At 41.3% G+C, this 12,496-nt stretch overlaps 1 protein-coding gene across 10 annotated transcripts in view; it reads right to left on the bottom strand.

Annotated features, from left to right (window-relative positions):
- The window catches only part of AVL9 (AVL9 cell migration associated), a 96,571-nt gene that overhangs the window by 24,113 nt on the left and 59,962 nt on the right, over nt 1-12,496 (bottom strand). For 6 of the 10 annotated variants that reach the window (XR_014137302.1, XR_014137303.1, XR_014137304.1 and 3 more), the window contains exons 14-17: nt 11,707-11,760; nt 11,140-11,228; nt 7,865-8,189; nt 905-3,440 (exon numbers count right to left, since the gene is read on the bottom strand). Coding sequence is in view for 1 of the 10 variants with exons in the window: in XM_060632851.3 (XP_060488834.1) it covers nt 8,074-8,189; nt 11,140-11,228; nt 11,707-11,760 (259 nt within the window). In the remaining 9 variants the exon portion in view is untranslated. Of the gene's footprint in view, nt 1-904; nt 3,441-3,629; nt 8,190-11,139; nt 11,229-11,706; nt 11,761-12,496 lie in introns of those variants that run through there. The other 4 variants (XR_013553105.2, XR_009610110.3, XR_014137305.1 and 1 more) reach the window with 4 other exon arrangements.

The raw sequence follows: 12,496 nt of genomic DNA, 5'->3' as shown, positions 1-12,496 counted from the left end.
CTCCCCCGTTCATGCTCTGTCTCTCTCTGTCCCAAAAATAAATAAAAAAACGTTGAAAAAAAAATTAAAAAAAAAATAATAAAAAAAGAAGTGAGAGTCAGAAGATGAAGTAGTTTATAGTAGTCCTTACATGGCAAAAGAAGAAATGTTAAAACTTTCTAGCCATGTCCGGGGGCTGGGGTAGTGGGAGGAATTTGACCTCTCTACTCTCTAGATCACCCTAAAAAGAAGTTCCAGGTGTCCAGGTGAATAAATATGAAAGGCAAAGCTTTAGAAACTCCTAGAAGATCATAGAGAATCTCATGACCTTGAGGTAGAGTAGTCTTATTTACAAATAAGACACAGAAAAATAGGATTTCCTCTAAGCCTAAGAGGAAAGACATATTTAACTACGTTAAGAATTCTAATCATTAAAACAGATCATAAAGAATGAAGATAAGTCACAGATTGAGATATTTGCAACACACATAAATGACAAATAGTATCTAGAATACAAACATATACATGCATATAAAAACTCATAGAATGCTCAAGCAAATAAACAGACAACCTAAAAGACAAATGAGTGAAAGACTTGGAACAGGCATTTAACAAAAGTAGAAATCTAGGGGCTCCTGGGTGGCTCAGTCAGTTAAGCGTCTGACTTCAGCTCAGGTCATGATCTCGCGGTTCACAGGGGTTCGAGCCCTGCCATCGGGCTCTGTGCTGACAGCTCACAGCCTGGAAACTGATTCAGATTCTGTGTCTCTGCCTCTCCTTCCTGTGCTCTCCCTCAATGGCTAATAAATAAATGAAAAGGCACTCAACCTTATTAGTATTCAGGGAAATGCAAATCAAAAGCCACAATCGGATACCATTTCACACCCACCCACCAGATTGGCAAAAATTAAATTCCTTGTGATACCTAAGCATTGGAGACAATGCGGAAAAACATCCAGCAGTTTCACTCTGGCATCTACACCCTGGAGAAACACATGCAGGTGCACTAGAATGGTCAGAGCAGCACCGCCATTCATGTCAGCCCTGAACGGGAACCGGCTAAGTCCACCTTTGGCAGACTGGATAAACTGTGGGATAGCTGTAGAACGGCACTGTATTAATAAAACAATGAAGGAGAATAATCTCCTAAAAACAAGAATTAAGCAGAAAAATACAAATGGTGATTCCACTTATTCAAGTTCAAAAATAGACACAAACTATGCAATTTGGGATACAAATGTAGGAACAAGGAGGTAAAATTATAAAGAAATAATTATCTCAAAAATGAGTATAAAATACTTCTGGAGGAGGAAGAATTATGACCATGGAGAGATACACGGAGTAGGGTTTTTAGGTGCTGGCTAATATGCTACTTCTTACCTGGGTCGTGGTTACATGAATGGTTGCTTTCGATTTATTTTAATGTATATTCCTTGCTCTTTTCTGTAGGTATATTTCACTTAAGTTGCCCATCTTTTTTTATTTTAGAGAGCAAGAGAAAGCATAAGCAAGGGAGGGGCAGAGAGAGAGAGAGAGAGAGAGAGAATATCTCAAGCAGGTTCCAAGCTCAGGGTGGAGCCTGACTCAGGGCTGGATCCCAAGAACTGTGAGATCATGACCTGAGCCAAAACCACTGACTGAGACACCCAAGCGCTGCCCCACACGTCTTCTTAAAAAAGTTTTACCAACTGCGAATCTCCAAGCCTAAGAAGCCCCTATATACGTGGTTCTCACTAAACCCTGAGTCCAATTGTTTTAGAAAGGACTCAAAGTAGCTCCAAGGCGGGGGGCACTTTAAGAAAGGAGAGAGGCTGGCGCTGGGTATTCAATTGTGGGTTCTCTCAGGAATGCTTCTCTGAACAATCAGGGGGTGGGAAAGTGAGGCACAGCAAAGGCTGCAGTCTGCCCCGGGGCTTGTGGAGACTAGGGCAGCAGTGGAGAAGCTAATGGGGCATGAGTTCCCATGTGGTGGACCTTGGGTGCCTGACTTAGGAAACTGGACTTAATTCTGTAGACAGTAAGTAGATATGGAGGGTTACCACGTAACAAAAATGCCATGTTTTGGGAAGATGTATCTGGGTGTGGGGGGTAGGGCTAGAAACGGAAACCGGTTAAGGGTCAGACGCACTGGGAATGTGGAAGCAGAGCTAGAAAGAGATGGAATGGAGACACATTACTGAGGAACAACAGTGAGAACTTCGTGACAGAGGAACACATTTTCCAAAAACTGATGAGCTGTCTTTTCCAGCCCTTCCACTGTAAAGCTAGCTCTAGGGGCATAAAGAGGAACTAAGAGAAATTCTGTTTTACAAGGACAGGTGGCTGGAACCACACATGGTCAGAATAGGACTGGCAGACACACTGACTTGATGCTGAGGGCCTGACCTGAATCTTTAAAATTCCCTACAGCTTTTGAGGAGAAATTGCCTGGGCGGGAATAAGCAGGAAAAGTAAAAGATGGTGGTCATAAGCCCAAACCAGAACGAGGAGTCTAATGAACCCCAACATCCTCATCACCTGGCTTCAACAACGATCCATATTTCATCATGTGGCTTTCGTCATTTTCCCACAGCTCTAGTCCAACATTCATGTGCTGCAGGAATGTAGCCGGATCCAGTGAAAGGTAAAACCCATACATTTAAATGGTTTGAATCTTGGTTCTTGTCCTATTGGGATGTCAGCAGTTCCAAATACAGGTGTTCACAGGTTATGCAAAGAGCATAACCATTCTGATCTCCTGCCCCAGGCTGCTCCCTGGCTTCTGACTCCATGATCATACAAAGTATGCTTAGTGTGGGGAGATTAAGTCCAGGCAGAGAAGACCTTCACGAAAGGCTATTCCTTGGAAAAAAAACTGGCCCCATAATCATACTCCTTCTAGATGTTACCAGATTCAATAATTGCAACTCCCATCTTATCGGAGTAAAAAACAGGCAGTTCTGACCTTGGAGAGGAGGGGGAACCATCACCCCACCACAGCAGAGCCTGACGCCCAGTTGGCAGAGGTCCTTGGAAAAGGCGAGAGGCCGGTGGCACCGAGCTCTACTGTGGCCAAGTACCTCATCAGCTCCGGGGTGTTAACGGTGCACGTCAGAGAACACTGGTACCTTAAATTAACCCTACACTCAAGTCAGCGCACGTTCCCATGGGGCAAAGAAATCTGTCTGCTTCTATGAAGCACATCACAAAGCTCATCTTTTGTACAACAGCTGTAAGAAAATCACCATACATGGAAATATATATGAAAATACGCCAGGAGCCCTCAGTGGAAATGCCAAGGGCTAGTCCGAAGCTTACCGGTCCAGATGGGAAAATGGGCTGCTTGCGACAATGTTCTATTCCCCTGGGGGTTTCTGTCAGTGAGCATGTGATATGACTGCACGACCAATCTCTGCTTGGTTATACTTTGTGCACTTAGCCTTCCACAGAAGCTAAGAGGCTCTTCCTGCAGAGGCCACCACCTTAAAAATAGAGGCACCACCATAAGCAACATCAACACGAGAGTTTAAAGGAGTAACGAGTCCTTTAGTTGGGTCTGTGTGCTGGTTTCTTACACGAAGTTGGCACTGCTGTCCAACCGTGGAGCGGGCCAGAGACCACACCGACAACATGAAGGGTATTTCTAGAAAGACAGGCCAAGTACAACTGTGTGCAGGACAAACAGGATAATTTTATTCTTATGTTTCCTTAAAATAAAAATACAGAACTTTTACAATTCACTATGATTAGACGTGATTTATATTTTAACATTTTTTTTTTTTTTAACAAATGACAACGGAAAGAAAGAACTAGTACAAATTATAAACCTACTGGAGCAAAGAGAAACTATCTTTCTGATCAAAACATGTGCCACAGCCAAACCTCCTCAGAAAACTTTCTAAGATTTCTTAGCTAAACTTTCTCAGAGGGTTTGCGGGAAGCCTTTAATCTCAAATATTTAAACTATTTTTGTGACCACTAAATGCCTTCACCAACTTGTTAATCAAACGCTTCCTACATTTAGGAAGCAATGACCAAGTGGCCTGAAACACATTAAGTCTTGATCCTAGTTTTCCAGCTATAAATTATTAATATTTCAAGAAAACAAAGTATTTTCTAAGCACAGAAGCTTTCTAAAAAACTTCAATTACCATTTCTGGCTCAGTACCTGACTGAAATGTTCAAATGTTTATATTGCACACAAAAAAATCTGAGCAGCATACTGTGTGTGTGTGTGTGAGAAGCTGATGAAAAAGACTGGGAAAAAACCCTAAATTGTGTCCCATTTACATGATTTAAATATATAGTTTCTATATCTTTAATTAATAGAAGTAAAAAGGTAAACTTTAGAACAGCACAGAAATACAAATCATTAGAGTTTTACAAAATATACTCAACCCCTATACGTGCACAATCTTTTTAATTCTGGAGTTACCATACAAGGGAGGAGCTAATTTCTTCCCCTTCATATGAAAGCAGGAAGTCACACGTACAAAGTTATTTATGTGAAAACAATAAAGATCCACATTCCTCTTCTTTGTCCTTGACAAATATTTATGGAATGTTGGAAATTATGAAAAAACAATTCCAATGTCACGAAGTCCAAAGACCTGGAATGAAATACTCCCAGTGGCACACTGCGTTGCACAGAATGACAATCCTCTTCTAGAAACCAGGGCTGCGCTCCCTGTCAGCTTTAATGGCTGCCCACCGACCTGGGTGGAAAGGCCACGAATGCTGGGCCACCTCTGGTGGCATGCAAATGTTGATGTCATCTCGAGTCCCAACCAGCTCCCTGATAAAATAATGGACAACATGTAGCAGCTACTGTCCTAACAGGCTACTCGCCCCAACCGCTGACAAGGATAAAAGTTCATGCGGTTCAAGATCAGTCCACTGCCCCTTCCAGAGCTGAACGCTCCCCAACTCGTCACCAGGCCCAGAGGGAAACACGGGCTGTAACTTCCACAAAACAAAGTAAGAACAAAACCTGCCTGCCGGGAAGATAATATTATAGCTTCATTTTCAAACTTGTAACCAGTAGATTAAAATCCTAACTTCTCTGTAAAAGAATTCTTGTAACTTTCAGCACATTAAATACTGTGTCCTCAGAATACCTTCATTCAGATTGTAAGTACCTTGTTCCTCAATTTTGTGACTTCTAACTTCTCTCCCTTCCAAATTTGCTTTCTTACGTTTCTAAAGTAAATTATCATAAAAAAAAAATCCAATGCTTAATATAGAACTGAGAAAGCAAGATAAGATTGAGGAAATCACGTCATATGCTCTGGTTTGCTGCCTGAGGATATTTCTGCTGTTTCTTAAAGCAAAAAGTAGCTAAGGATTGTTTTAGAGCTTGGGCACTAACTAGTAAATCACTAGGGGATCTGGAGATAGACTATTCATCCTGGTTATGTGAGCCAAATGCATACGCGAGATAACTCTGAGCCTCACTCTTGACATGCAACTTTTTCTCTTAACGCAGGTCGGGTAGCCTTAACTCTTTTCCTTCCCTATGTCAATTGTCATCACAATGCCTTAGTAGGAACTAAATGTCAGGGACTTTTCCCCAGCACTACTTTTAAGTTACCTAGATAGCAGTGAGGCCACCGCCAAGCTATAGATGCAGTCTGTGTGGCTGGCACACCCTGGAAAGGCCTGGCTGACCCTAGCTCCCCCAGGCCTACTTACCAATACTCAGTTCTTAGACACAAAGGGACTGGAGTAAGTGTGGCCAAAGCAGAACATCCACCTTTACCGGTGCTATGTCTAAAGATGGCCCCATGTTGGCTCCCGTGGCTCACAGAACCAGGAAGGCTACAGCTTCTGGGGCTGGCCACTCAGCTGAAGCCTGGAATCCAAGTCACAAGCACGTGGGCTCCCAGGACAAGGGGCCAAGCTTCCTGCCTTCAACTGTGCTGGCCGCCCTGGGGCCCCTGCCAACAACATATTAGCTTACGCTCCCTGAAAACTCCAATGCCTTCCAGAACCTGAAGGAAATATAGTTACAGTCTTTTGACTACTTCTCTGACAAAAGTTCTATCTTTTGAGATACTCACTTTATGCTGAAAGTCAGTTAAATGACCAGCTTAAGAGCTGAACTCTGAACTAGAAAAATTAATAGCAAGTTCATGTAAAGGTATATGTTAAAATGGGGAAAAAGTGATCTTAAAGCAAAGTTAAATTTCACGTAACCATTTTTATTTCAGTGGGATAGCAACGTGTAGATTGGCCTGCTTCTGAACAGTGAGAGATGAGAGTTTACCCCAAGCCTGCAACCCAAACAAACTGGAGGATGGACCAGCGGCGTGCCGGCCGGCCTCGCAGCTGCTCTTGGCGCTGTGAAGCTTGGGCAGTAGAGAGCTAACAACTGCACACTAACACTAGACACCCCGACTAATGATGCGGCCTCATGAAACAGGATGTTAGAATGAATTCTTTATAGTCTCAGTGCAACACTAATTAAAGTTACCTTTTAAGGTGTTGTTTGGTTATTACTTTCTTCTCTTCAAATAGTATTTCCTGAGAAGGCTAACTTCCCCAGCAGAAGTGGAGTTAATAGAGTTCTCACAATAAGCCCTTTCATTGATCATCACTGAATTCTTGAGTTATTGTGCTCAAAAGGAAGTGCGCTTTTACGTTTGTCAGACTTGTGTTAAAACACAAATAGGAGATTTTAGAGACATTTAGATTATATCCCTATGTCCATTTCACATGCCCTAGAAGAATTTACTTCTTACATCAACATTTTGTAAGGGATAATCAAATATAATCACGTGTTCTCCTTAATTAGATCCCTTATTTTCCCAACACCCTATCATATGTAGATCATACTCACAACATATTTGCCAAGTGTCCTTTGTTACTGAAAAAAGTCTGTCCCCTGTAAGTACTCCCTGAGAACACCCATCCAAAGTCCCCTTGAAAAGCAAATGAGAGCTGTGCATGGCAGATACGTGAGGTCCAGCTGTATAAAAATCTTCAGTACATAGCACACATGTGCATGTGTCTAAGGTGAAACCAGAGGTCCTTTGTGAAACAAGACTGATGTCACAGCTGTAGTTTTCTCCTCTTGCCTCTTGCTTTTCTAAACGTGAGTGAAGATGAGATTTCTATTTAATATTTATGGATCATCTCGTTTTTCTTTTATAAATAATTTTATAATGGGGTAGGGATTGATTACCGAAGGATTTTCCATCAGGGAAGTAGAAAGGCCAAGTGCCTTGAAAAGCTGTATGAAGATTAAGACTAAGAAAAAACCTGTTATGTCTGTAAACAGCCAATGGGAAACGGTTTAAAAGAAGAAATAGAAGGCACAAACTGCGGGTTAAAAAATGCTTGTAGAAGACTGCAAGATAACTAGAGTTGACAGAACTCACACCTAGGGCTTCTAAAGCCTTGCCCTAAATACACATTCTGGTTACACCACTCCAACACCACTGTGACATTCTCGATGCCTCAGAGCAAGTGCTTAGGACTGGGAAAGAATAAACTATAAACATAAAACAAAACACTTCATCCTCAGAACTACTGCCTCTGGCTTTCACGTTTCTGGGAGTCAGTGAATTGAGAAGTGTGTTTTGTGGGTAGAGAACCAACAAACAAAAAACCATCACATAATCAGCAAAATAACAACAAAGGGCTGGACTGTATGGCCCCTTAACTTTATAAGCACATTTTAGGGCCAACTTGAAATTAAAATAGTAAGATAACTTAATTTTACCACATATAAATTACAATGGCCACCTGGATATTCAAACAGCAAAAGAGAACAAAATTTACATAAGTAAAAACTTTTCTAAAGTAAACAAATGTAGAATATCAGGACTGAAAATTCATTAGAAGGTTCACTGTGTGTTTTAATCAGGCTCAGACTGAAATAAAAGTAGTCAATTTAAACCCCAACCTGGAAAGCCATCCCCTCTATGGCTGCGATTTCATCTCTCCAGCATCCTGTGAATTCGTTTAGACAGAGGGCAACCATCCATGTAAACAGTTCGACGTACTGGTCCCCTGCCATGGACCTGTGGCCAATGAAGAGGAACAGTCTGGGAACAGCAGACAGACAGGGAACACTTAAACTTAAGGAAGTGACCACGGCCTCTGGACACCTTGTCAGGGCTTCCCGTCGGGCGGCTCAGTGAGACTCTGGGGGGCGGGACTGGCGAAAGTGGAAAGCCAGGAAGACATAGCTGTCTTTGCACTGGAAAAAGCTCCTCCAACTGATTGGCCTGGAGGGAGAGGAGAGGAAAAACAAAAGGAAACATGTCTTCACTTTTGTTAGGAGATACTGAAAGACCAATGCTAATAAATGTTTATTTACTGTTACACATCAGTATGTTAATAGTTACTAAAACAGCATTAAAACATCTTTTTTAACGCTTATTTTTGAAAGAGACAGAGACACAGAGTGTGAGCAGGGGAGGGGCAGAGAGAAGGAGACACAGAATCCGAAGTAGGGTCCAGGCTCTGAGTAGTCAGCAAAGAGCCTGATGCAGGGCTCTAACTCACGAACTGCAAGACCATGATCTGAGCTGAAGTCGGACGCTTAACTGACTGAGCCACCCAGGCGCCCCACTAAAATACCGTTTAAGTTTCTAGGTTCAAAACAATCCCTTTCCATGGGCATATTTAGTAGGAAACTGGGTAACTTCTGGGTTAAGAGCCTACTCTCCTAAGCGTTCGTTCTGAAGGTGGTCAGCCAGTTCTTTCCTTTATATTTAGCATGCTAGGCCAGCGGTTCTCAGCACTGGCTGTGCATCAGAATCACCTGGGAGAGCTGAAAAAAAAAACAAAAAACAAACTATGTGCTCTCTCGGTGGCTCACATCCAAGTTGATAACTGATAACCACCTCCCCAGGCAAGAGTGGTTAGGCTGTTCTCAGGAAATGTGCTTTTGTCATCTGAGACACTGCTGCCAGGGGCGCCTGGGTGGCTCAGTTGGTTGGGTGTCCGACTTCGGCTCAGGTCATGATCTCACAGTTTGTGAGTTCGAGCCCTGTGTCGGGCTCTGTGCTGACAGCTCAGAGCCTGGAGCCTGCTTTGGATTCTGTGTCTCCATCTCTCTCTGTCCCTAACCCACTCACATTCTGTCTCTGTCTCTCTCAAAAATAAACAAACACTTAAAAAAAAAAAAATTTGAAACGCTGCTGCCATAAATGAAGATGCCGACTGCTCCATCTGCCTCAGGTCTGTCTGTTTTGTTTTAAAGAACCTTATCTCCAAAGCTGATGTACAAGTGAAATTACTGCAGTTAAATCATATACTCCCACTATTCTTAGACAGGGGAGTGGGGAAGAGAGCTGGCCTTAGCAGCACCATCACTAATAATGAAGTAACAATCGACATCATATACCTATATGAAGTAGAATTTTTCTATTAAAAAGAATTCAAAGTAAGTTAAATGCGTAATATTGTATGGAAATAAATGTTCACATCTTAAATTCCATTCCCTGCCATGAGACAGACCCACTGATGGGCTTTGTGCTCTATGTCTGTCTTTTAAAGGGTCCACACAGTACGTATGTAGCTCACTCACCCCGATTCTAGGTACACAGAATGTTAGAGCTCAGGCCTGCACAGAAATCACCTAATTCCAAGGCTTTTGAACTGTGTACAGGAAGGGTTAGTCAACCTTTCAAGGAAGCTAAGGAAGGAGATGGCACCTATTTTTACATATTGATGTGACAAAGCAAATATGGCAAAATGTAAATAACTGGTGAACCTGAGATAATTGGGAGCATGTACACTGTTGCACCATTCAAGTCTGAAATTATATAAAAAAAAAAGTTAAACATATAAAAAAGGAACGAGACTTTTTTTTAGAATGGATATGGAACAAACTGCAAAGTATTTTAAGTGAAGAACACTCTGCACAAGAATGTAATATGACACCATGCTACCATTTGACAGGCTTCAGTTCTCAGGGTAACGCTGGCCTCATTAGATGAACTGGGGAGGATCATATCCCATCCACTACATTCTGAAAGAGTTTGTATAAAATTAGTATTATTCCTGGGGTGTCTGGCTGGCTCAGTCAGTTAAGCGTCCAACTCTTGGTTTTGACTCAGGTCATGATCTCATGGTTTCATGAGTCTGAGTCCCGCATAGGGCTCTGTGCTTGGAATTCTCTTTCTCAAGCTCTCTCTCTCTGTCCCTCTCCTACTCACGCTGTCTCTCTCTCAAAAATAGATAAAACTTAAAAAAAAAATTCAGTATTATTTCTTAAACATTTGATAAAATTCATAAGTGAAGCCATCTTTACCTGGATTAAATAAAAAACCTTATGGCATGGTTTTTATTTTTAATTCAATTTATTTACTAGATATAGGGCTATTCAAATTCCTGACTACTTACTGCATCAATTTTGGCAATTTGAGGTTTTTTTTTTTTTTACTGTTTATTTTTGAGGTGGAGGGGCAGAGAGAGGGGAATAGAAGATCTGAAGCAGGCTCTGAGCTGACAGCAGAGAGCCTGATGCGGGGCCTGAACTCATGAACCATGAGATCATGACCTGAGCTGAAGTCAGACATTTAAGTGAGCCACCCAGGCACCGTGGCAATTTGAGTCTTTCAAATAATCTGCATATTTCATCTAAATTGTCAAAAAACTGGCATAAAGTTATTCACAATATTCCCTTATAATCTTTTTCATTTCTGTAAGATCTATAGTGATGTCCCCTCTTTCATTCCCAATACTGGTAACTTGTATTTTTTCTCTTATTAGTCTATGAAGGTTTTATTGATATTGTTGATCTTTTAAAAATCGCCTGTTCATTTCAGTGATTTTTTTTTACTGTATGTTAATACCTTAGAAGACAGCACTCTTAATGTCTGCTTTATTATGGTGTTCTACTACTTATACAAAAATGCAGGCAGCACAGGAAATGGGGACAAAACTCCAGTGAAATTTGAATCCTTGTAAGAGAACAGTGAATTCATCAGAAAATTGGTTTCTTTCCATCAGGTGTGGCAAAATTTGCTGAACTTTTGACATTACCTGATGTCACAAGAATTTTAACATTTTGTGAATATTTTCACAAAAACAACTTTTGTATTCAACACTCTTTTATTATAGGATACACAGATTTCTACAACTTTATGATTTTATCAATGACACACTGAGTACAGAGAAGAGATGTGTTATGATTCTAATCTGTTTCTGGCTAAGGGCATGTCTTACCAACAGCTTTTCCTGTTTGTACAACATTTCGGCTGGTTGTGACCATGACGTTTCCAATTTTTTTGCCACGTTCACTGTTTTGAACAGAACTGAGTAAAGCAAAGAAGTTTTAAGTACATTACAAAAATTCACACACAGCACCTTCTATAACCATCCCCCAAATTAGAATTGAGAAAAGAAGCTAAATTATTTGTTGTGCATCAATTAATTTAGTAAACTTTTAAGCATGTACATTTTCAGAAAATACTAAAATAACATGCAGATGAACCAAAAAAAAGGACATAAGGATGCATGGTTAATTCTCCCTACAGTTATGATTGGCTAAAGTTACTCCACCAGAATAAAAATGGCAACTCTGTTATTAGTTCACACCATTCTCTATGAGACAGCAGTGTTTTCACTCTGAAACATACACACTGCTGAGCTGAAGAATGTTATGCACATATTTGGTTACTATTTGAAGCACAAGTCTATCAAGTGGAGAAAAACAATTCCTAATTAGCAATGAAACACATGGCATAAACTCAGACATAAAAATTTTCCTAGTTTTTTTCTCTAAATACTCACTGTGAGAATCTTAACTTCATGTCTGACACTGAGTACTGGCCTTGAAAAGGATGACTGTAAAACAAAGTTTGAGTCTATTAGATTATAAGTATTTGACCAATAAAGCTGCAAAACAAAGCTGTCACAAGAAAGTATCAGTAAACCTTGCAGGGATGACTCAGCTGGGTGGTGGTGCTCTGCATGTGACAACAGGTCTTTGATCACAGCTCTCTATTTACAGTCTCGGGAGCCTCTCTGAGCTTAATTCCTCACTTGTAAAAAGGTGTTTTTTTTTTTTTTTTTTTTTTTTTCCTTGGAGTGCGGTGGGTGGTTTGTGTTAATGCTACACTAATGTTCTGATTTATTTGGTCTGGGGTTGGGCTAAGCATCAATGTTTATTTTTTTAAGTTTAGTTTTGAGGGAGACAGAGACAGCATGATTGGGGGAGAGGCAGAGGGAGGGAAAGACAATCCCAAGCAGGCTCCATGCGGTCAGCGCAGAGCGTGATGTGGGACTCGAACTCACAAACTGTGAGATCACGACCTGAGCTGAAACCAAGAGTCAGACAGACACTTAACCAACTGAGCCACCCAGGCGCCTGCCCCTATTTGCACATTTTTAAAACCACTGTCTTAGAATCCTTTAAAGCCCATTCCAGCTAAGCCTCTTATGAACCTGCATTAAAATCTGTAGAGTTGGTTCAGGGCACCTGGGTGGCTCAGTGGTTAAGCATCCGACTTCGGCTCAGGTTGTGATCTCACAGTATGTGAGTTCGAGCCCCACGTGGGGCTCTGTGCTGACAGCTCAGAGC

Source organism: Panthera onca, chromosome A2 (assembly GCF_046562875.1).
Source record: "Panthera onca isolate mPanOnc1 chromosome A2, mPanOnc1 haplotype 2, whole genome shotgun sequence".
In the NCBI taxonomy this organism is placed as follows: Eukaryota; Metazoa; Chordata; class Mammalia; order Carnivora; family Felidae; genus Panthera; species Panthera onca.
This window is presented reverse-complemented; position numbering and strand designations above follow the sequence as displayed.